At 39.1% G+C, this 21,745-nt stretch overlaps 1 protein-coding gene across 3 annotated transcripts in view; it reads right to left on the bottom strand.

The window, feature by feature from the left end:
• STX7 (syntaxin 7) overlaps positions 1 to 21,745 on the bottom strand; it is a 40,291-nt gene that overhangs the window by 2,085 nt on the left and 16,461 nt on the right. For all 3 annotated transcript variants that reach the window (XM_060753383.2, XM_060753384.2, XM_067466692.1), the window contains 7 exons: positions 13,127 to 13,196; positions 9,381 to 9,471; positions 7,548 to 7,685; positions 5,923 to 5,975; positions 4,174 to 4,264; positions 2,883 to 2,955; positions 1,894 to 1,976 (listed from right to left, as the gene is read on the bottom strand). In XM_060753383.2, the coding sequence (XP_060609366.1) occupies positions 1,894 to 1,976; positions 2,883 to 2,955; positions 4,174 to 4,264; positions 5,923 to 5,975; positions 7,548 to 7,685; positions 9,381 to 9,471; positions 13,127 to 13,196 (599 nt within the window). The remainder of the gene's footprint in view (positions 1 to 1,893; positions 1,977 to 2,882; positions 2,956 to 4,173; positions 4,265 to 5,922; positions 5,976 to 7,547; positions 7,686 to 9,380; positions 9,472 to 13,126; positions 13,197 to 21,745) is intronic.

Here is a 21,745-nt window from a genome sequence, read left to right as displayed (position 1 = left end):
TTAGAAACCTAGATGCTGTCATTTGACAAGAGTCTTGGGTGTTCCAGGTCTACAGTAAGTGGTGACAGCTGCAAGTAAGTGCCCATACAAAGAGAAGCAAGCACCGAAAAAATCCCTATAACTGTTGGATTTGAAGTTTACTATACTGAAGTTGATATGGCAAGAGATGGGGCAGAGTGCCTACCACTGAAAAGTGAGAATGTTTTGCCTGTGCACTCCTGCATGGCAGGGAGGCTGACTAGAGGACCCCTCCAAATCTATGGCTCTGTGGTTCTCAACCTGTGGGTCCCCAGATGTTATGGCCTTTAACTCCCAGAAATCCTAACAGTTGGCCAGAACACCTGGGGACCCACAAGTTGAGAACCACTGTTCTACAGGTTTCCTACTCTCCATACACCAAGTATTTCTACGCTCCCCAGAATACATCTGGCTCCCAATCACACTTACAGTAAGATTTGAAAATGGAACTTCTAGGTATGTCTCATGGAAAGACTCCTAGGCCTACTAATGCAATTATCGAGTGCCTTCAGTAACTGCATTAGTAGGCCTAGGCATTTTTAAGATTTCACTCAACTAAAGAAGATGCAACTACCTTATCAGGAACCTGACTGAAATAGAATGTCTACAGTTTTAATTAGTATTATCAGACAGTAATTGCCTTTCAGTAATTTTGTTTTGTGCCTGAGAGGCAACTATTTTCACCAATTAAGCAGACAGTTAATTCATAACTAGGGTAAATAAATGCATCACTCATTTGCCAATTACAACATCATTTTGTTAAAACAGTGCCAAAGCAAATTTCAAAATCCATCAACACCTCAAGATTTCAAGTGAGAATTAAAAGATCAAGCTAATTGTTGGCAAGAAAAATGCAAACTGGGAGGAGACCATCTAGTTTTGTCTCAAATAAAGTAAACATTTATTGATGTGTGACTAAAAGGAAGCAGCTTTTTATGCCCTTAACTGGGCAATATCTTCTGGAGTGCTGTTCGAACATTTAGATTTTGTTGTGTGCTTTCAAGTAATATTTCATTTTATGGTGACCAAAAGGCACACTGATCATGGTTCGTCTTGTGCTGGCTCTCATGTAGATAAATGCCTTGGTATTTTAAATTCATAGCATTCTACTTGATTCTGCTAGCTTCACTATGGCTTCACTTCTCTTTGACAAGAATACTTGGAAATTTGGGTGAAGTGTCAGCAATATGTTCATGATGACTACGTCTACTTCTCCTTCAGGATCAGATGAAGCAGCAGCCTCAAGGGAGTGATATTTGCAATGGTAATTGAAGATCAAAATAGAGGTGCAGCTACTAAGTAGGCTTAAACATCTCTAGATCTTCCCCCTTTGTAAAATTTGAGATGCTCTCTAGCACTGGTTCTCAACATGTGGGTCCCCATATGCTTTGGCCTTCAGCTCCCAGAAATCCTAACAGCTGGCAAACTGTCTGGGATTTCTGGGAGTTGTAGGACAAAACACTTGGGGACCCACAGGTTGAGAACCACCTCTCTCTAGTATGCTTTAATTCTTCTTATTCTTTACTGGGGTTTTTTCCTGCTGCTATTTTTCTTACAGGAATGTTTATTGTATTATTTTTAAATACAACTATGATTCAATGTATTGTCGAAGGCTTTCATGGCTGGAATCACTAGGTTCTTGTGGGTTTTTTCGGGCTATAGAGCCATGTTCTAGAGGCATTTGGAACATGGCTCTATAGCCCGAAAAAACCCACAAGAACAGCTATGATTGTCAAAGTTAATAAAATAAAAACAATAATCTAGCACGTGGCCTAAAGCTCATTTAAGGTCACTTTCCTTAATCCAAGGAAAGTTATCATTTTGAATTTTAAGAAAGATTTAATGCCACACCCTTTTAATTGTGACAATATTTACCTGGTAGTCTGCAGCTCGAGACAACTGCTGATTTGCTTGCTGAACGTGGACTTCAGCTGTTTCTACATTGGCTTCTATGCTATCTTTGGGATGGAAGAACAAACATTAAAATGTCAGTTTGAAAACAGAGTGTAAACATTCGCAGCATATGTACTGCTCTGGGACCTTATGTATTTCGATCTGTTATGTGACCATGTCACAGGGAAACTTTCAAACACATCTGAAAAGATCAAATGTAAAAACAAAACAAACAGCAAGATTATAGGATTCAAATAACATGGGGCTACTTTTAAACTTTAATTTACTTTTTCCAACTGGTTTTATTCAGAAATTCTGGATGACAACTCCCAGAAGCTCCAGCCAGCATGCACTTTGGTCAGGAATGATGGAAGATGCAGCTCAAAGCATTTCAAGGGGAAGGTTTGTCTAATAATGACACCCTCTCTTGCCCCCATTATAAAAAGCATTGTTGGTTTACTACAGCAGAAGTCAGTGGTAAAAGATTTAAACTTGGAAGAATTTCCAGATCAACAGTCAGGACTCAAGGTAAATTGAATTACATGCTGGATTGGCAAAAACATCATGGCTTGTCATTTTCAGTGGGAGCCTTTCTGATTTTTTTAATGTACAGTTTTATCTCATTTAAACAAATATAGAATTTTGGGTATTATTTTCTTCCGCAATTAGTATCCTTTAGAAATCCAGAGACAGGAAATGGAAGTACACAACTGGGGCCACCTGTAAAAATGTACTCTTGCTAAACAAAGGACAACAAAGGTACTGTAATAATCCATAAGCATGACACTCTTCACCAAGATTTGCTTCTTGAGCTTCATGAATACCATTGTTTTTCTTTAAAACAATATATTATTTGGAGTAGTTGAAGCAACTAACTTGATTGTTTTACCAGTTGCTGCTAAAAGGTAAAATGTTGCAACCACTGTATCCAAAAAGCAAGACAATTTGCCAAAAACCCAATCTCTGCTTACCTATCACATCTCCTTGTTCATGAATCATCATCCCCAGATCTTTAAATATTTCATTAATGTCCAGAATGTCTGCCTATAAATAGATAAATGTGCATTTATGAATACAATTGCAGGCATGTATCACCTAGGAGAAGGAAGAAGAAAAGGAAGGAAAGAGACCTAATCCACATAATTATCGTTGAATGACAATGTGCCCTTACAATTTGCCTTCCATATTTAACTATTAAAGGTTTGAAAATATATTTATTTTTAAAAATCCAAAAACCAAACATTAATTTTGTCATTTTATATAAGGGGTGCTATTTTACCATGCCATTGTATATAATAGCACTGGAGCATCTATGAATCTTGGCATCTGTCTGGGGTCCTGGGACCAACCTCCAGTGAATACCATGGGCCCAATTAATTTATAGTCAAACATATCTATTTCAGTGAGCTGAAGGACAGGCCTAAAGGATTTCAATTAAATGTCATGAACAAAAAGGAGAAAACCATTTATCAAACCTCTTAAGAATTTTTCCTTACATTAAAACAACAACTAAGGATATATCATGGGTAAAGTTAGTATAGAAACTTGAAGCTATGAAATACAGATTATTAGTACAAACCTAGGACCCTACATCTACTCTTTGTGCCTCAGGATGGGTCTCCTATAGAGTTATAGAGATGTCAATCTCCAGTTTTTATCTATGAATACAACAGAGAGAAAATAAAAGGTGGGAACAAGGGAACATTATTACACAAGTATAGCAAGCAAGGAATCACAGCTGAGCTCTGTCCTGACTGTGTGGCCCATGATGACAGACATCTTTCTAAGGTACAGGAAACTCAATGAAAAGAACTATTCACAAGCTTGTAAGGCATAACAATGCCACCTGCTGTTTCAAATGTGTCGAGCAGGTTAATGGCTCCAACATGTGGGAATCCCAAACTGAAAAGCCAGCATATGACGATAATTTCTCAGCTAATGTTCAGATAAATGAAATAAAAATTCTGCTTTTGACCTTAAATCAGAAGTAGGAAATCTGGTGCCTTTCAGGCCCCCTTCCACAGAGCTGTATAAAATTCACATTATCTGCTTTGAACTGGCTTATATGACAGTGTGGACTCAGATAACCAGTTCAAAGTAGATATTGTGGATTATCTGCCTTGATATTCTGGGTTATATGACAGTGTGGAAGCACCCTAGGTGTCTCAGACTACCATACATATCATGACTAGTGGTCAGGGATCATGTGGACTGCAGCCCAAAATGTGTGCCCCATTCTAGGTTTTGCCCCAAAATGCTTGCCTCAAGCTGCCTGATGGCAGACTCTCTCTCCTCAATAAGACGAAGGTCATCTTCTGTGATTTCTTCATCGAGCACTTGAGTCTGAGGTTGGCTAAAAGTGAAAAAACGCAGAGAAGCCCCAATGGATTTATTTATTTATTTATTTATTATTTGGACTTATATGCTGCCACTCCCTTGGGGCTTGGAGTGGCTTAAAAGAATAGCTAAACTCTAACAAAATTTAAAAGCAATTTAAAACAATTTAAAAACAGCAGTATCAAACATTAAAAGCTTAATTACATCCATGTCTAATGAAACATGTTCCTACGCAAATTTTCCAGGATCATAAGGTCTTCAGGGAAGAGCTTTTTGTCAGGCCTGCCACCATCACAGGTTTGCTTAGTGGGGACACAAAAGAGAGCCTTCTCGGTGGCAGCTCTGACCCTTTCCATAAGAGACCAGCTTGGCCCCCTCCCTGCTTTCCTTTTGCCAGCAGGCTAATGCGTTTTGTTTAAGCAGGCTTTTAATACACAATGGCAGATTGCTGCGATTTGAAATTGGTGTATCCCTGTAACCATGAACTACCCATGAATGAAACTCTTCCTCTTTGAAAGGGCAGGACATAGAGGTTCAAATGATCCCCAATAGATGCCTCTCCCAGCACAAAGACAGCCCATAGCCTCAGGCCCCTTCCACACAGCTGAATAAAATCTCACATTATCTGCTTTGAACTGGGTTATGTGGCAGCATGGACTCAGGGTTCCACACAGTCATTTAACCCAGAATATTAAGGTAGAAAATCCCACAATATTTGCTTTGAACTGAGTCCACATTGCCATATATTCCAGTTCAAAGTGGATAATGTGGGATTTTATTCGGCTGTGTGGAAAGGGCCCCAGATAACCCAGTTCAAAGCAGATATTGTGGGATTTTCTGCCTTGATATTCTGGGATATTGGGCTGTGTGGAAGGACCCTAAGTCATTTACAAGATGACCACTCTGCAGTATAAGGCCTAATGAGATATTCTCCTTTTGCAGGGATATTTTTTAGATTTGTTTCTGGCTCAAATGGTTAGAAGAACATGATAATCTGATAACTCATTTAATTGTTTGTAATTCTTTGTGTAAATTGAAACATGTTGCCATCATGAAATATGCTGCGTTGAAATTGCGTCCATAATTTTGAAACACCCTGAACACACACACATACAAATACACACACACACACATACATATACACTTTTGTGTGCTTTTAAAGTAATTGTGTATTAGTCTAATGCAACCATTTTAATTATTTTTAAAATACTGTTGGGTGGTTTTTTAAATCACTTTTGCCTTAAAACTCTTTCCAGGAAAATGGTGGCATAAAAATTATTAAAATAAATAAATCAGCAAATTTTCAAACATATCTTTTCTCAATTCTACTTGCTAGCAGATCAATGCTTGTGGGACTGTGTTTTAAACACTGTGCTGAATGTCTGTTCATAGAAGGATTTAATCTGGTCCTAACTGTCAAATATGTATGGAATGCCCCACTGAGAGGAAAGGATTGTTGGGGTGACTTTTTACCTTAACATATTTTGCTACCTTTAAACAGGTATCTCCCTGCCATTCCTCCCATCCCCACCACCTTTCATGATTCACCTTTCTGCAGTTACTCTTCTTCTTAACAGGCACACAATTAATTGTTTACTAACCCAAAATGTAGCTGGATGTTTTCATTAGTGTTCAATGAATGAAATATTTATCAGGTGTTACAGCGCTTCTTACCTGTCCCAGGAGACAAGTGTTCCTTCTCTGAAGCTGTCATCTGTGGTTCCACCCTGAAAAGTTTGCATAGGAAAAAAAAGCAATTTTTAATTAAATCAGGAGTACTTAATCAGGACAGAAGGAATATTTGCTGCTGAAAAATGATTGGTCAGGAAAAAGAACATAATACTATGTAAAACTCATACATCTTTAGGTTTGGGGGAAGTTATTCTTCTCACAACACTCATTTTGGTGCAAAAAAGCATGAGCAGCTATCTGAAAACTGTTTTTTTGCACAAAAAGGCAAATGTATTTTTGTGCAGAATAATTTTCTGAAACATTTGTGAACTGTGCAGGTCTATGGCAAGGAGAAGACTAACCAAATCTTCATTGAATATTTAGATTCATAAATATACTTTATTATTCATCCAAATGTTCGTTCTATTTGGTTAAGAAGATGAGCATATGTTGTTGCTAGAATGGCAGGTCAACAAAGGACAAGGGCTCAAAGCAGAACAGAAAGGGAAAGCTACTGAGCTTCAATAACCCTTATTCATCTGAATACGACCTGGTGGAAGGAAACAACAATGCCAGCATTATCTTAGGCTACGCAGGATTACTTTAGCAGAAAGATAATTAAAAGTAATTATTTATAAACCTAAAATAATTTAAGTAAATAATAGGAAACATATCCTTGTTATATCCTAATATTGCAGCTTCGCAAAAAGCTTGCTAAGCGAGATCAACCAACTCCCCATTAAGACTTTTGGTAGACCACCAGGTGTGGAGCATTGCATCTTTGAGCCTCTTTAAGTTGATTTCTCTTAAGATCAAAGTGAAGTTGTACACTGCAAAAGGAGGAACGTCAATACAATAGTGCCTCAACTCCTCAAACTCTAAACCCACTAAAGAAATGGCAAATTATGATTCTCAAGCAATTCCTGTGAGTAATTGAGCAGCAAATGTTATTCATATTTATCTAAGTATGCAGTTCACTTCTGGTGAAAGGCGGGCACATCAGGCAGTGTTGCCTACAGAAATGTCTGGGATACCAATATGGTAGAGTAGTTAGGGTACTAGACCACAATCTGAGATATCCAGATTCACGTCTTTTTTGAGCCATGAAACTTGCTGGGTGACATTTGGCCAGTTGCTTTCTCTCACAGGATTATTTTAAGGATAAAGCAGGAAACAGTGTCCTGTACACTGCTTTCAGCTCACTGGAAATCAGGCAAGATATAATCTTACTTGTTAAATAAAATCAAGGAAAGACTGTCTGGGCCCAATATTCTTTTAAATTCAATTAGCTTCTGGATGTGATGATGCTTAGCATATCAAAACTCCCATGTGGTCTCCCTCCCTCAACGACCTCTATATGTTCATGCTCTCTTGTTTGTGACCCTGATAGATCATCTGGAGTATGACAAAAGACACACATGTTTTTCTACAAAATAAACAATCTTGCATTTCACAAATGGTGCTTAGCAACTGACTGCATGTGGATCATATCAGTTTTATGTTTTATGCACCTTAACATTTAGGTCTTCATGGGGAAAAAGCTGTCAGAATATAAAAACATTATATTTTGTCCCAATTCCTCCAGTGTTTTCCATTACTATTTACATTGCTAGTTAATTTGTACTTACGGAAACTCTAGAGCTGGCTCGCACTCTCGCTACAAAATCTCTCTCTTTCTCAGCAGCTTGTCTTTGGACCCGCTGAAAGTTTGTAAGGGCTGTAGTGAACTCATTCACAAGTCGATCCTTCTGTATTTTTCTTTGACGCTAAAAGAAGGGAGAAAAATTAGCATTGCAAAGCAGTCCTTCATCTGACCAGCTGAAACTCCGTAGAGCTTCCATTGTCCTTTTTTGGTTCAAAACAGGACCATGACAAACTTCTATGCAAGGTCTGTGCAAAGTGTGGCCCTGCACTCATATGTAGTTTCCTGAGATGTTTAAGCAACCCCTGAATCTGTATTCTCACCCAGCATACCACAATTAGCCTCTTTCTGGCAATAAGTAGATTCAAATGCCTCTGTTGAAAGTTTCTAGAAGCACTGGCTCACTATTTTAAAAGTTTATGGTTCTCAATCTATTCTTTGCCGTAATTTTTTTTAAAGTCGAAGTGGATTTCCAATCACTTCTAGGGGTGTTTGTGTGTCTTCTGACATTGTTTATGTTGATGCTGCAGGTTGCAGGAAACAGCTCTGCCAAAGTTGCCTACCCCAGCTCTGCACATTGAAAAACTCCCCTAATTACCACAATGCATCTTTAAGTCTCAAGTGGATAAGCAACTAAGTCATTTCAAAACATTTCCATCCTTCTTTCAAACATACAGTACTGTTAAGCACATATAGTTCTGGCCTTTTGAGTACTGAAAAGTAGTATCTCTTTTAAAGGTCAAGAAATCCAAATGTTTAGAACTACAACATTCTAGTTGGTTGGACTACTGGAAGCTATTGACCCAAATGTCTAGAGGGCAACATGTTTATTTATCCCTATAATAATGTCTTGTGCATTAGTGAAATGCACCTCAAACTATGAATGCCCCACAGCAGATGTTCAGCACTTGTACAAACAGGTGCATATGGATAATATGATCCTCTGTATGTGAGTAGCAGTAGTGTGTGAAAGGAAACCCGGAAGTGTTATAGATAGTATTCAAGATAGGATAATAGAAGGTTGCAGAGATTAAACCTGGCCTCCCCACTGTTAAATCATGCACTCCTAGTTTACTCCTTTGTCTCTGATATTTAGCAGCAATTCAAGAGAGGCATCAAGTTCATTACTAATTAAATAAAGCTAACTGTTAAGTGAACATCTGTTTCTGCTCAAAATGTTGAGCTGAGATCTGTGTGATTTAACCTCTGCCCTTTTTGGAAACACTGAGACAAGGACAAGTCCTTGTAATAAATCAATTCTCTAGAATTTTGGACTGGAGACAAGTTATCCAGACAGTAGTGACCTCTTGCGGAACCACTTGAGATCCTAAATATAATGCAGTGTGTATTAGAACAAAAATAAAATAAAATGGGCAGATGAAAGGATTTTTTTTCTATTGCAAAAATATTTATTATTTTCCTTTTACACCCTAAAACAGACCGGATGACTGAGTAGTCATTTCTAAGAGCAGGCACATTTTGGATACAATGCACATGCACAGTGTAAACAGAAAGATTACAATACTGCACATATTTAGGCTGCTTAAATCTCACTAATGTCAACAGGATTTAAGAAGCATAGCTGTGCACGAGACTGCAGTCAATGTGATTAAAATGATCATAATCCAAGTGCCTGCACCAGAATAAATCCTATAATCCTAGCAGTTCAGAAACACTTGGCCCTTTAATTACATCAAATACTACTAAGTTCTGACAATGCTTTGTATTTGATATGTCACAAAGGAAAATATAAATAAAAACTGTAGAAAGAAAATGTATTATTTTTAAAAATGCACAAGATCTTTTTCATATTTTATACCTGTAAATTTATTGAAGGTAGCGATCCAAATTCTTTAATGTATTTGTCTGTCTCTTTGGCAAGTTGGTTTGTATACTGCTGCTTTTGCTGCCTAAAACAGAAATTTACAGTCAATTACTGTATTAATTTGCCAGTATCTGTCAATGATATCAAAAGAAATCTTGAGGAAAGGCACTTATAGTATTCAATGCTTGCTGAGTGTCTCTTGACTTCAGTTCCATGGAAGCCAAGAATAAAGAACGGCAAAGGAACAGATTTTGTTGAAATTGTGATTAGTTATTCAATGAAGATTGCTGATGAAGCTTGACTGCTGAGAACTGCTAAAAAGAGTGCACAGTCGGCATATTTACAAGGTGCATTCATTAAAGATTTACCCTGACCTATTTCTATTTATCACAGGACGCTGAAACTGCACATATGTAATGATATAAGTCTCTAGAAGGTTATGTGCCAATTTACAACTCAGAACTGATAACTGTCTTTAGAGGTGCTGAAGTCTTGTGAGGTTTAGTAATGGACCCAGTGGAATACAGAGGAGTCATTAAGTTCCTTTACTTGAAAGGCTGCACACCAAAGGAGATGTTCAATGAGATGAAAGAGGTTTATGGTGATGATTCCCCATCATATGATGTAGTCATTGTCAATTCAAATGTGGTCCGACTTCAGTGCAAACAGCTCCAATTCCAGGGCAACCCCACTCTGCTACTGATGAAGCAAGTGCAGGTCACCACTCTGGAAAATCGCTGCATAACTATTCGCCACCTAGCCCAAAATGTCAAGATTAGTGTGGGGTCCATAGAAAAAAATAATCCAAGACCATCTTCACATGCATAAAATATTCACTTGCTGGGTCCTCCAGCTGCTTACACTTTTCCAGAAGCAGGAACGGGTCAAATGCTCTCAGGCTCTATTGACGATATGCCATGGAAACAAGGAGGACTTTTTCAACAGACTGATCACACAAGATGAAAGCTGGGTCCATCACTATGATCCTGAGACTAAAGTCCAGTTGATGCAATGAAAGCATCATGACTCACCACCTCCAAAGAAGGCACATGCCCAAGGCAGGCAAGGTCATGCTCACAGTATTTTGGGACCAGTACGGAGTAGTATTGATGAATTTTCTAGCAATGGGTACCATGATCTCTGGAGTACACTATGCATCACTGTTGCAGAAATTGCAGGGGCCATCAAAACCAAGAGATGTGGCATGCTCACCAAAGGTGTCTGTCTTCTACAAGACAATGCAGCAGTTCACAACTCACATGTTGCCCAAATAGAAGCATGCTCCTGTGGCTTTGAAATTTTATCACATATCCCTTAGTCACTGACCCTGCACCACCGGACTTCCACCTCTTTCCAGCAATGAAGTTATTTTTGAAGGGCAAGAATTTTTCAGATGAAAAGACTCTGATTTCCAAAGTCATGACATGGCTTTCAGAGCAACCTGTTGATTTCTACAAGTGAGGTGTTTACAGTTTCTTAAAAAGATGGGAGAAGTGTTTATCTCTAGGTGGCCCCTATGTAAAGAAGGACTAATAACTGTATCACGTTTCATTGCTCTTAGTCCACAGGAAGTGGGTCAGGGGAAATCTTTAATGAATGCACCTCATATATGCAAATATTCACCAGTGAGGTAGGAAAGAGGAAATTACAGTAATGGAGGAAAAGTTCTCTTTGTATGACATTATTATTATTGTTATTATTATTGTTGTTGTTTTGTTATTTCAAATACTTGTACCCCGCCCTTCTCAACCACCGGAGATCAACATTTACATTTCAGTTTCAAAGACATTTAGATTTCAATTTCAAAGTCATTTTAATCAAGATTTGTCCTACCCCTTTCTAAAGTTACAACCAAGAAATAACCAAGTATGAAAAAGAGTACATCTCTAGTTCCGAACTTGAAAAAAAATGGACTAATCATGTGTTTAAAGTTTTTTGCTGACTGTGTGTCTTCAGATTTTTTCTGACTGAACCTTTCAAGGGTTTTCTTGGCAAGGTTTGTTCAGCAGAGACTTGTCTTTGCCTTCCTTTGAGGCTGAGAGAGTGTGGCTTGCCCACAATCACCAGTGGGTTTTCATGGGCCAATGGAGATTTGAACCCTGGTCCCCAGAAATGTAGTCCCACTTGTGGTTAAGATTCTAACAAGAAGACTATTAAAATGGATAGTTATTAGCTATATAAGGCTGCCCATTCCAAATCTATCATATCGATCAGAAAGAAAGCCTGAGTACAGAACAATACCAATAAGACAAGACCTCATTACCTCTGAGGATGCTTGCCATAGATGCAGGCGAAACGTCAGGAGAAAAATTGCCTCCAGAACATGGCCATATAGCCCGGAAAAACCTACAACAACCCATGGATTCCGGCCATGAAAGCCTTCGACAATACAATACCAATAAGCAAATTTTCTGCCTTGAACCCCAGCTACTTATATTTCTGATTACTCTGACCAAGTCTTGGCATTCAAATCCTGGTCACATTTGGTACAGGGCATTTGTGCAAATAATTAAATGTGTGCTTTCCCTATGAGAAACTTATGATCAGACCACAAAAAGGTAACATATATACTTGTGTAAGTTGAAAGATTTTTGAAAGAAGTCTACCCCAAAATCCTGGGTTGACTTATCCATGGGTCAGTGTTGGATCAACATTGAAGACAGTTTGATGAGTTCTGCACTGCTTATCATTTTGGGTGCTTGGGGTGGAGCAGAGCAGGGGTGGCAATTTTAATAGGGTCTAACTGTATAAGCCTTCTGAAGCTTGGCAAGTGAGGTTTATGCAATGTCTCTATTAAAAATGGCTCTTGAGGTGAGTAAACCCCAAATAAAAATAGCCAATGCTGCTCAGCTCCACCTGAAGTGCCCAAAATAGTGGGTGTGCCACATTCCTCATTGCTAATGAATGTTGATTGGGCCAAAGAAAAAGGTAGGGAAGGAGGGCTGGTTTTTAAAAATCAATTTTGGCAAGGGAGAAGTAATGACGTGGGAGCGCTGCTTCCAAGACATACCAAGAGGGATTTGGTATGCATTTTTAAAAGGAGAGATTTGTTTGCTATGTGCCCATAAGTTTTGTCCTTGACCTATCCAGGGTCATAGCAAAATCCATAGCTTTGCCTCCAAAACTTGTCCTCATACATGAGATTGACTTATTCAATATTTTAAATTCTAAATATTATGACAGAAAACTTCCTGTATGGTTGAATGAAACTACATTTTAAAAGTCTCCACTTAAACAGATTTACAATCTTACTATCTGTTCACCCTACAGATGCACCAATGATATCTACAAACACTACTCAGAATAAGTAATATTTTGGTGCCCCCATCCTGATCAACCAATATAATATTTTGACATACACTCCTCCTTTTATGTCATACTAAGCTAAATATTTGTATCAGTTATGAAACACAGCTTGCTAACTGAAAAATCCTAATTGTAGCAATTTCCAAATTACTAAAAATAGCAAACATGAAAAGGGTCTGAATTTTCAAAAGCAAATCGGCTTTTGTTATCTTTGTATGTTGTTGTTTCCCATACCATCTGTGTGATTAATAGTGTCGATACTGAAACTTGAGGGATGAACAAATCAACATATAAACAGAATCTGTTCCCACACAACCCTTTCTTTTTGTTCCTCAATGTTTTAAAGCTGCTGAGAAATTTGATAAGACAACAACATATATTAAGAATGTATGCTCAATGTAGTCAAATGAAAGCTCATATCATGAAGCACTTACAGCTGTTGCCGCAATTCATGCGTGTCTTGTGGCGTTCCAAGTTGACTTAGTACTCTTTGTATTTCTGCAGCTGTTCACAAAAAAGAGGAAGAGAGGTTTTTTGGTAAATGATACATTTCCTCCACAATTTCATGCATTTCTAATTGACGATTACAAAACTTACACTGTGGTAGGTCAAATTCAGCACAACTATTGAAGTTATGCACATACATACAAAAAAAATCACAACACAAGCTGAGCTCATTTAAAAATATACCACATTTTTAGATGTAACATTTAATGTAATATAAGTGTTGCAAAAATAACAGCCAATGTGTTTGGGTACTAAGGGAAAGATAATTTCAGAACATTTTCAGAGTCTCAGAAAAATAACCAAACACACATTTAAAAGACAACCTGATCTTCTTTCTACTTCAAGTACAATAATACATTCCCTGATAAATACATTTCAGTGCAAAGATAGACACAAAAAAGGCAGTTTTCAATCATTCTTTCCCAGTACTGAATATACAAATAAAGTATGCAGAGCTCAAAGGTGCTGCACCTATCCTTGCACAAGATGCTGTTATTGGAAAAGCAATCCGGGATAACATGGGCTCCAAAGTGAGTGTTTGATATAGGATTTATCAATTACATGAATTAAAAACAGATTATAGTATATTGATTTTTGAAGCAGAGCTTGTTTGAAAGGATCCATGTGGTAACTGACTCATGAGCTTGATTGTCATGTAAGTAACATGACAACCAGGGCAGGGGACGTATTCAGAGCCTCACTTTCTTCGATCTTAACATATAGGCAGTCCCTGAGTTTCAAACATCTGATTTACAAACAACTCCCAGTTAAGAACGGGGGTGAAACTACAGGAAGCGAGAGAAATCTATCCCTCAGGAAATTTCCTTCTGGAAAAGTTTATAATGAGGAAAAGGTGTCTCCACTAAAGCTTTCTCACCTATCTTTGTTTCCACAAGAAACCACTTTTTTTTTCCAAAATCCAATTATCAAAAGAACAGAAAGTGAGGTGAATTATTCTAAACAGGGGCACAGACAGCAAAATGTGATGTTTATACAATGTCTTAGGTACCAGTGCGGATGTTTTATTATGATAATCGTTTTAATTGCATTTGTATATCGTTCTTTTATATTTTTGTATACTCTGTATTATTATGTATAGGCATCGAATTCTGCCTTTTTTGTAAGCCGCCCTGAGTCCCCCCCCCCCCCGGGGGTTGAGAAGGGCGGGGTAAAAGCACCAGTAATAAATAATAAATAAATAAATAAAACAAACACCACAGGGGTGTTAACCCTTCACTATGTTGTCCAATGCTTTTATTTTGCTGGAGTTATATTTAAAAAATGTACCTATTCCAACTTGCATACAAATTTAGCTTAGTAACAAACCGACAGGAGCTATCTTGTTCATAACTTGGGGACTGCCTGTGTATCCACTTGCCTGAGACATTGTTCCATATCTGCCTCTGTTTGCAAGATCTCAAGAAACAAGCAAAATATCACAAAGAGGACTCTCTCAGTCTGCAATTTGGGCACCTCAGTTTGCAAAATAAAATATATGGTTTGGTATTAGTGTATCATCATCCATCTCTATTAAGGAAATGTAAACATGTTTTACAACTGACGGAGAGTTGAGCATGTTTCCTATGGCCTGGCTATCATAATAATATAGCCTTGTCTATTGGTCACACTGATTAAGAATGACATTGATTGCATTCCAAAAAATTGAGAGGTCACCCCATTAAATTGAGAGGTCACCCAAAACCTGATCCCAGGTTTTCTGCTTTAGACTGGATAATATGAGTCTGCAATGTCAGATAACCTAGGATAAACAGAAAACCTGGGATCAGATCTTGGGATATAGAAGGGCCCTAAGGCTCATAATAATTGGTTTTTAGTATGGTTAAAATCTACTTATCCTGAATGCAAAAGAGTAGGTAAGAAGTGAACTACTAAAAATTACTGACTACTTTTTTTAAAGGAATTAAAGAGGCTGATTTGAAAGATAAATACCATCTCCTGAAATGTTGCCCACTCTATAACAACTGCTCTGTTTAATCTGGAGAAGTCTAATTTAAATCAACACTTCTAATCTAGACTATTACATACTTATAATGAAGTTTCAGGAACGCAATAGAGGTCATTGATTACTAATTCTTCTGAATGAGTGCCACCTGCTGGTCATTTTGAGAAAGGCATTCCCTTTACAATAGGTGCTAAAGGCGGATGTTGTTATTGCTCGCTATTAAGTGCCATTAAGTCCACTTGGATTTACGGTGACCCTGTAATTGTGAGATCTCCAAGTCACCCTGTCATAATCAGCCCTGCTCAGATCCTGCAGATTCAGGGCCATGGCTTCCTTATTTATTATTTATTTGGGGTGCTTCTACCCCGCCCTTCTCAACCACCTAGGGGGGACTCAGGGCGGCTTACAAAAGGCACAATTCGATGCCCGACAATTCACAAAATACAATATACAAAATTACAATATAATGTCAACAATTATAACTAATTAAAACAATCAAAACAATACAGTCGCAGCAATAAAATCATCTTGTGGTCAATGTTCACCATAAATCCATGATCCATCTTCCTTGATTGAATCTATTCAGTTATAATGTGGTCTTCCTCTTTTCCTGCTGACTCCTGCCTTACCAGGCATTATTTTCTAGTGACCAATGTCTTCTTAAGATATGTATGACTCTCTGTTTAGTTATCTTTCTTTCTAGTACGAGTTTAGGTTTGATTTGTTCTAGGACCCATTTATTTGTCTTTTTTTTAGTAGTTCACAATATACACAAAACTCTTCTCCAGCACTACATTTCAAATTAGACGATTCTCATTTTAATAGCTTTCTTCATTGTCTAGCTTTCACAACCATACATCAAAACTGGACATTTCCAGTTTAGGGAGGAGCATTAGAACTGTCAGGTAGAGATCTCTGATGGACAATCCTAACTTTGGGATTCAATGATATATTAGCTTCACACTTTGGGATCTTGTCCTTCACAGTTGCCTTTCCAAGTCCTAGTCTTCTGGTTTCTTGACTGCAGTCTCCATTTGGATAAATGATTCAGTCAAGGTGTGGAAGATCTTGAATTATTTCAGCATCTTCATCAAGTAGTGACCCCTCTTCCCGTTCATGTAATGTACGATCCTGGCAACCCACTTTCACAGCAACACTCCTCGCCCCTCCTCCAAAATTAGTCTGCTGTTACTTTTGTAAGCCGCCCTTCGGGGAGATGGAGGCGGGGTAGAAAAATAAAGTTCTCCTCTTCTTCACTGCCTAACAGAAGGGCTCTATAAGGACAACACTGGGAATTCAGCAACAGCCCAAAGACAAAATACATTACGAGGTTATTTTAAGAACAGTGCTGCCTATTTCCTTTAGATGAGTTTTATGGATATTGTGGACTGCTTAAATAAAGTTGGCCCACCATAACTGTGAGTTTAGCATTCATAGATTTGATTTTTTGTGGATTATTTGCTACCACCACCCCATTGCTGTCATATGCCCTTTTTAAAGTCCTGTTTCACATTCCCAGTCCTTCTACAAACCTCACAAGATTGAGAGACATTGGGAATCAAGATGTTAAGTTCCTATTTAAAATGGTATAGAGCAGCAAGGAATGCAGCAGCAAGCCCTGTCAATCATCTGTTTCTGCAAAGGAAGGGGGATTGAATCTATTGACTGTACTGCATTTTTGTATATATTAAATAGGGTTTTTTTCAATGTTCTTTTTCCCATTTTTGTAGCAGCCTTGTGCGCTTAACTCTGCAAATTTGGGGAGCTGAATGTAAATTAGTCCTAGAACAAATCAGGTCTGAATCCTCCCTGTATCTCTAGAACAGGGGTCCTCAAACTTTTTAAACAGAGGGCCAGGTCACAGTATCTCAAACTGTTGGAGGGCCGGATTATAATTTGAAAAAAGAAAAAAAAAGAATGAATTCCTATGCACACTGCACATATCTTTTTTGTAGTGCAAAACAATACAATGATTGAAATGAAGAACAATTTCAACAAATATAAAATTATTAGTATTTCAATGGGAAGTGTGGGCCTACTTTTGGCTGATGAGATAGGATTGTTGTTTATTTATTTATTTATTTATTTCATTCACTTATACCCCGCCCTTCTCACCCCGAGGGGGACTCAGGGCGGCTTACAGGGAGGGCACAATTAGATGCCCAATCACACAACAAGTAATCCAAAAAATATAACAATTCAGCAGTTAGATTAAAACATCAATACATCATAAAAACATAAAACCTAAAACCATCTCATGTCAGAGTCCATATATCAGAGTCCATACATCCGTTCTACTCCGTTTGTCTTTGTCTATCGCCAGGTCCTTGAGTTAGTTGTCAGAGTGACCAAAGGCTTGGTCCCACATCCAGGTCTTTAGTTTTTTCCTAAATGCTAGGAGGGAAGTGGCCGATCTAATCTCCCCGGGGAGTGAGTTCCACAGGCGGGGGGCCGCCACTGAGAAGGCCCTGCTCCTCGTCCCCGCCAGCCTCACTTGTGAGACTGGCGGGGTCGAGAGCAGGGCCTCCCCAGAAGATCTTAAACTTCGAGGTGGGATGTAGAGGGAGATCCGTTCGGACAAATACACTGGGCCGGAACCGTATAGGGTTTTATAGGTCAAAACCAGCACTTTAAATTCTGCTTGGAATTGGATCGGCAGCCAGTGGAGCTTACGCAACAGGGGGGTGGTGTGCTCCCTGTACGTCGCTCCGGTGAGCAATCTGGCTGCTTCTCGCTGGACTAGTTGTAGTTTCCGAGCAGTCTTTAAAGGCAACCCCACGTAGAGTGCGTTGCAGTAATCCAGCCGGGATGTGACAAGAGCGTGGACCACCGTGGCCAGATCCGACTTCCCAAGGTACGGGCGCAGCTGGCGCACAAGTTTTAATTGTGCGAAAGCTCTCCCGGCCACTGCTGAGACCTGAGGTTCCAGGCTCAGCGATGAGTCCAGGATCACTCCCAAGCTGCGAACCTGCGTCTTCAGGGGGAGTGTAACCCCGTCTAACACAGGCTGTAACCCTATACCCTGTTCGGCCTTCCGACTGACCAGTAGGACCTCTGTCTTGTCTGGATTCAGTTTCAATTTGTTAGCTCTCATCCAGTCCGATACAGCGGCTAAACACCGGTTCAAGGTCTGGACAGCCTCCTTGGTGACAGGTGAGAAGGAGTGACAGATTTGGACGTCATCTGCATAGAGATAGCATCTTAGTCCGAAACTCCGAATGATCTCTCCCAGCGGCTTCATGTAGATGTTAAATAACATCGGGGACAAGATTGAACCCTGTGGGACTCCACACAACAACGGTTGTGGGGCCGAACAGGTGTCACCCAGTAACACCTTCTGTTGTTGTTGTTGTTGTGTGCTTTCAAGTCATTTCAGACTTAGGTTGACCCTGAGCGAGGGCCGGGTAAATGACCTTGGAGGGCCACATCCGGCCTCCGGGCCATAGTTTGAGGACCCCTGCTCTAGAAGCTAGATGACTAGGGACGTTTTCCCACCAGTGTTATAAAACGGAGGCTAGTGTCTGCCAATTATCTGAGTTGCTCTTGCAGAGTTATGAGAAATGTAATTCATGGCAGAGCCTTTGGAGTTCTCAACTAGAGAGATCCTCAGATTTCCTAAACACATTTCCCAGAATTCTGCAGGAGCAGATTGGACTATAATACTGGTGGGACAACTCCCTAAGGCTATCATGTCTTGGGCCTATCATTGGACAAGTGACTCACTGGAAAGGATGATAGCATTCAGCAAAGTAGAAGGCAGTAGGAAAAGAGGAAGACTGCACCATAGGTGAAGTTGCTCAATCAAGGAAGCAAGAGCCCTGGGTCTACAAGACCTGAGAAGGACTTTTGATGACCAGGGTTCTTGGAAGTCTCCCATTCATAAGGTAACCATATTGATGATAAATAATTACAGAATACAACAAATATGCAAATTATATTGTTATATATTGCTATTTGAGGAGTATATTGTGCATCTGATGTGGGAAAAACAGCAAGTCACTTACATTTTTACTACCCATATTTTCTTCTAAAGTGTGCTATGAAAATAACAAGCCTGTATTACTGCACATATTACCTTCCTTCTTCATACACCCAAGATAAAGGAAAAGTATAATTATCTCTCCGCCTCTTCATATAAAATAACATGGGAGTTTCCTCTTTTTACTGCTTCCAGGCTATAGTTTGAAAACTTTGTCTGCAATCTGGACAGCAGGGTTTCCAAACACCAAAGCTGTAGATTCAGGACATGTGACATCTGGAAGCCAGTCCGGGATTAGCTATGCCTTTGTTGATCTGTGCCAGGAAATTGAACAACAGGAAGAAAACAATCTTCCTCTTGTTTGTTATTTCACAATATGTCTCTCACTTCAAGCAAACTGGCTCTCTGATCTTTCCTTTCAGGTTTAGCACCCTACTGCTGAACCGTGTGCATGCTCCTCTCTAAATCAGGCTAAGAAACTATCAGGGAAAATACTGTCCCTTCATGATGAATCCCTATTCCCACCCCTTCGATTTTTATGAGTTAAACTATTTTAATTCAAAATGCCACTCATTCTGTCATGATTTTGGGGTGGCCCTCAAGCTCTTTTAGGCATTGCATTGGCTTTCTAATGCTAAAAGGGTTGTTCTGATTAAATTCAGATAGCAAAAAAGGCCTCCCCTGACCGTCAGCAGCTGATGTGGACATGGATAAAGCAAAGGACAAGAGGGATCCTCTCATCTCTGCAGGAGTCTATCATAAACCACAGAGCTGTGGACAAGTCTTCATAGGGACCACCAAACACAGCATTGCCCAAACACGAGTCAAGGAACATGAAAGGCACTGCAGACTACTTCAACCTGAGAAGTCAGCCATAGCAGAGCACCTGATGACCAACCTGGACACAGCATATTATCTGAGAACACAGAAATGCTGGACCACTCTAACCACCACCATATCAGGCTACACAGAGAAGCCACTGAAATCCACAAACATGTGGACAATTTCAACAGAAAGGAGAAAACCATGAAAATGGAACAAAATCTAGCTATAGTTTAAAAAAAACCCTCTAAAATCAGGACAGTAAATAAAGAACAACACTAAAAAAAACCAGGGAAATTTCAGACAAGAATAAATTAGGGCCAGCGAATCACCTTCCAACAAAAGATTCCCCCAGGCAAGAAGCAGCCAAGTCTTGAAGTTGCAAGGCTATTCAATGCTAATGATCAGTTGTGATATTTACACTTGCCTCAAACAGTCAAGAGTTCTTTCTCTCACCCTGGACTTTTCACAGATATATAAACCCCAGTTGCCTTGTTTCCAACAAACTCACAACCTCAGAGGATGCCTGCCATAGATGTGAGTGAAAGGTCAGGAAAGAATGCGTCTGGAACATGGCCATAAAGCCCAGAAAACTCAAAGCAACCCAGTGCCCCCAAGTCATTTTTGAAAAATAGGGAGTGGAGTTGCTAGGGTCCTTAAGAATGTCACTGGGGTGCACTTGTTAATAGTGTGTCTGTGCTTTTAAGTCACTTGTCAGCTTGTGAATGTCATAGAACTTCCTTAGCTCTTACTCTAAACAAACAAATGCAATATTATTAACTCTGTCCCCATAGGATGGTGTGAAGAAATTCTTCTATCTCAGAAGAGGACTAACTCTTTTTAGAACACATACAGAAGCCACAAGAATTGGCAAATGAATCTTACTTAAACATTACTTTCAGGATACTATTATCCACAACCACAAGGGAGGCAGTGGGCTAGTTTAGGGGGCCCAGGACACATTGGCTGGGATTCTGTTAATGGCATGTGTTATGTGTACATCATTTTTTGGATCCTGCAGAGATTGGTACTCCTTTCCTCCTCTGCCCTGGCTATTATGTGTGTGTTGTGGGGAGCAAGCAGAATAAGAGAAATCTAGCTGTCTCCATAACCAGACTTAAAATAATAATAGCAGTACTGAGACTTCAAGAGGACCCCCATGGATCTCAATGATGATATAATCATTTACATTTGACAACAGGGACATATTAGCCATTCACAGAAAAGGGAGTGGGGGTTTTTTGGAAGGAGAGGGGGGAGTCCAGAAGTTGTACAATTCATCTAGGGTGGATGGCTCAACCTAATCTAAGGTCTGTATGTCAAACTAGTTAGTTGAGGCATAAAAGAAGATGTAGTCAGGGGATGCTATGGTTTTTAACTTTTTTTAACTTTGAACATGTTTGATGGATTTTAACTCAGTTTTAAAATATGGTTTGTGTTTAATTCTGATTTATTGTTTGTATATTTGTATATTTTAAATTGGATACCAATGCTTTTATATTAAGTCATTTTGAGTCCCCTTTGGGGAGATAAAGAGGAACATTAATAATAATAATAATAATAATAATAATAATAATAATAATTTATTTACAATATTTATATTTCATCATTCTCACCCCACAGAGGACTCAGGGTGGATTACAATGCACATATACATGGCAACAATTCAATGCCAATTAGACATACAACATCTATAGACAGACACAGAGGCAAGTTAACATTCCAGATTTTATTTTATTTTTTGGCTTCATGCGGGTATGCTCAATTCTGGCCACATGGGGA

This window comes from Anolis sagrei, chromosome 1 (assembly GCF_037176765.1).
Source record: "Anolis sagrei isolate rAnoSag1 chromosome 1, rAnoSag1.mat, whole genome shotgun sequence".
NCBI classification, from domain to species: domain Eukaryota; kingdom Metazoa; phylum Chordata; class Lepidosauria; order Squamata; family Dactyloidae; genus Anolis; species Anolis sagrei.
Note: the sequence above shows the minus strand (reverse complement) of the source record. Positions and strands in the feature narration are given on the sequence as shown.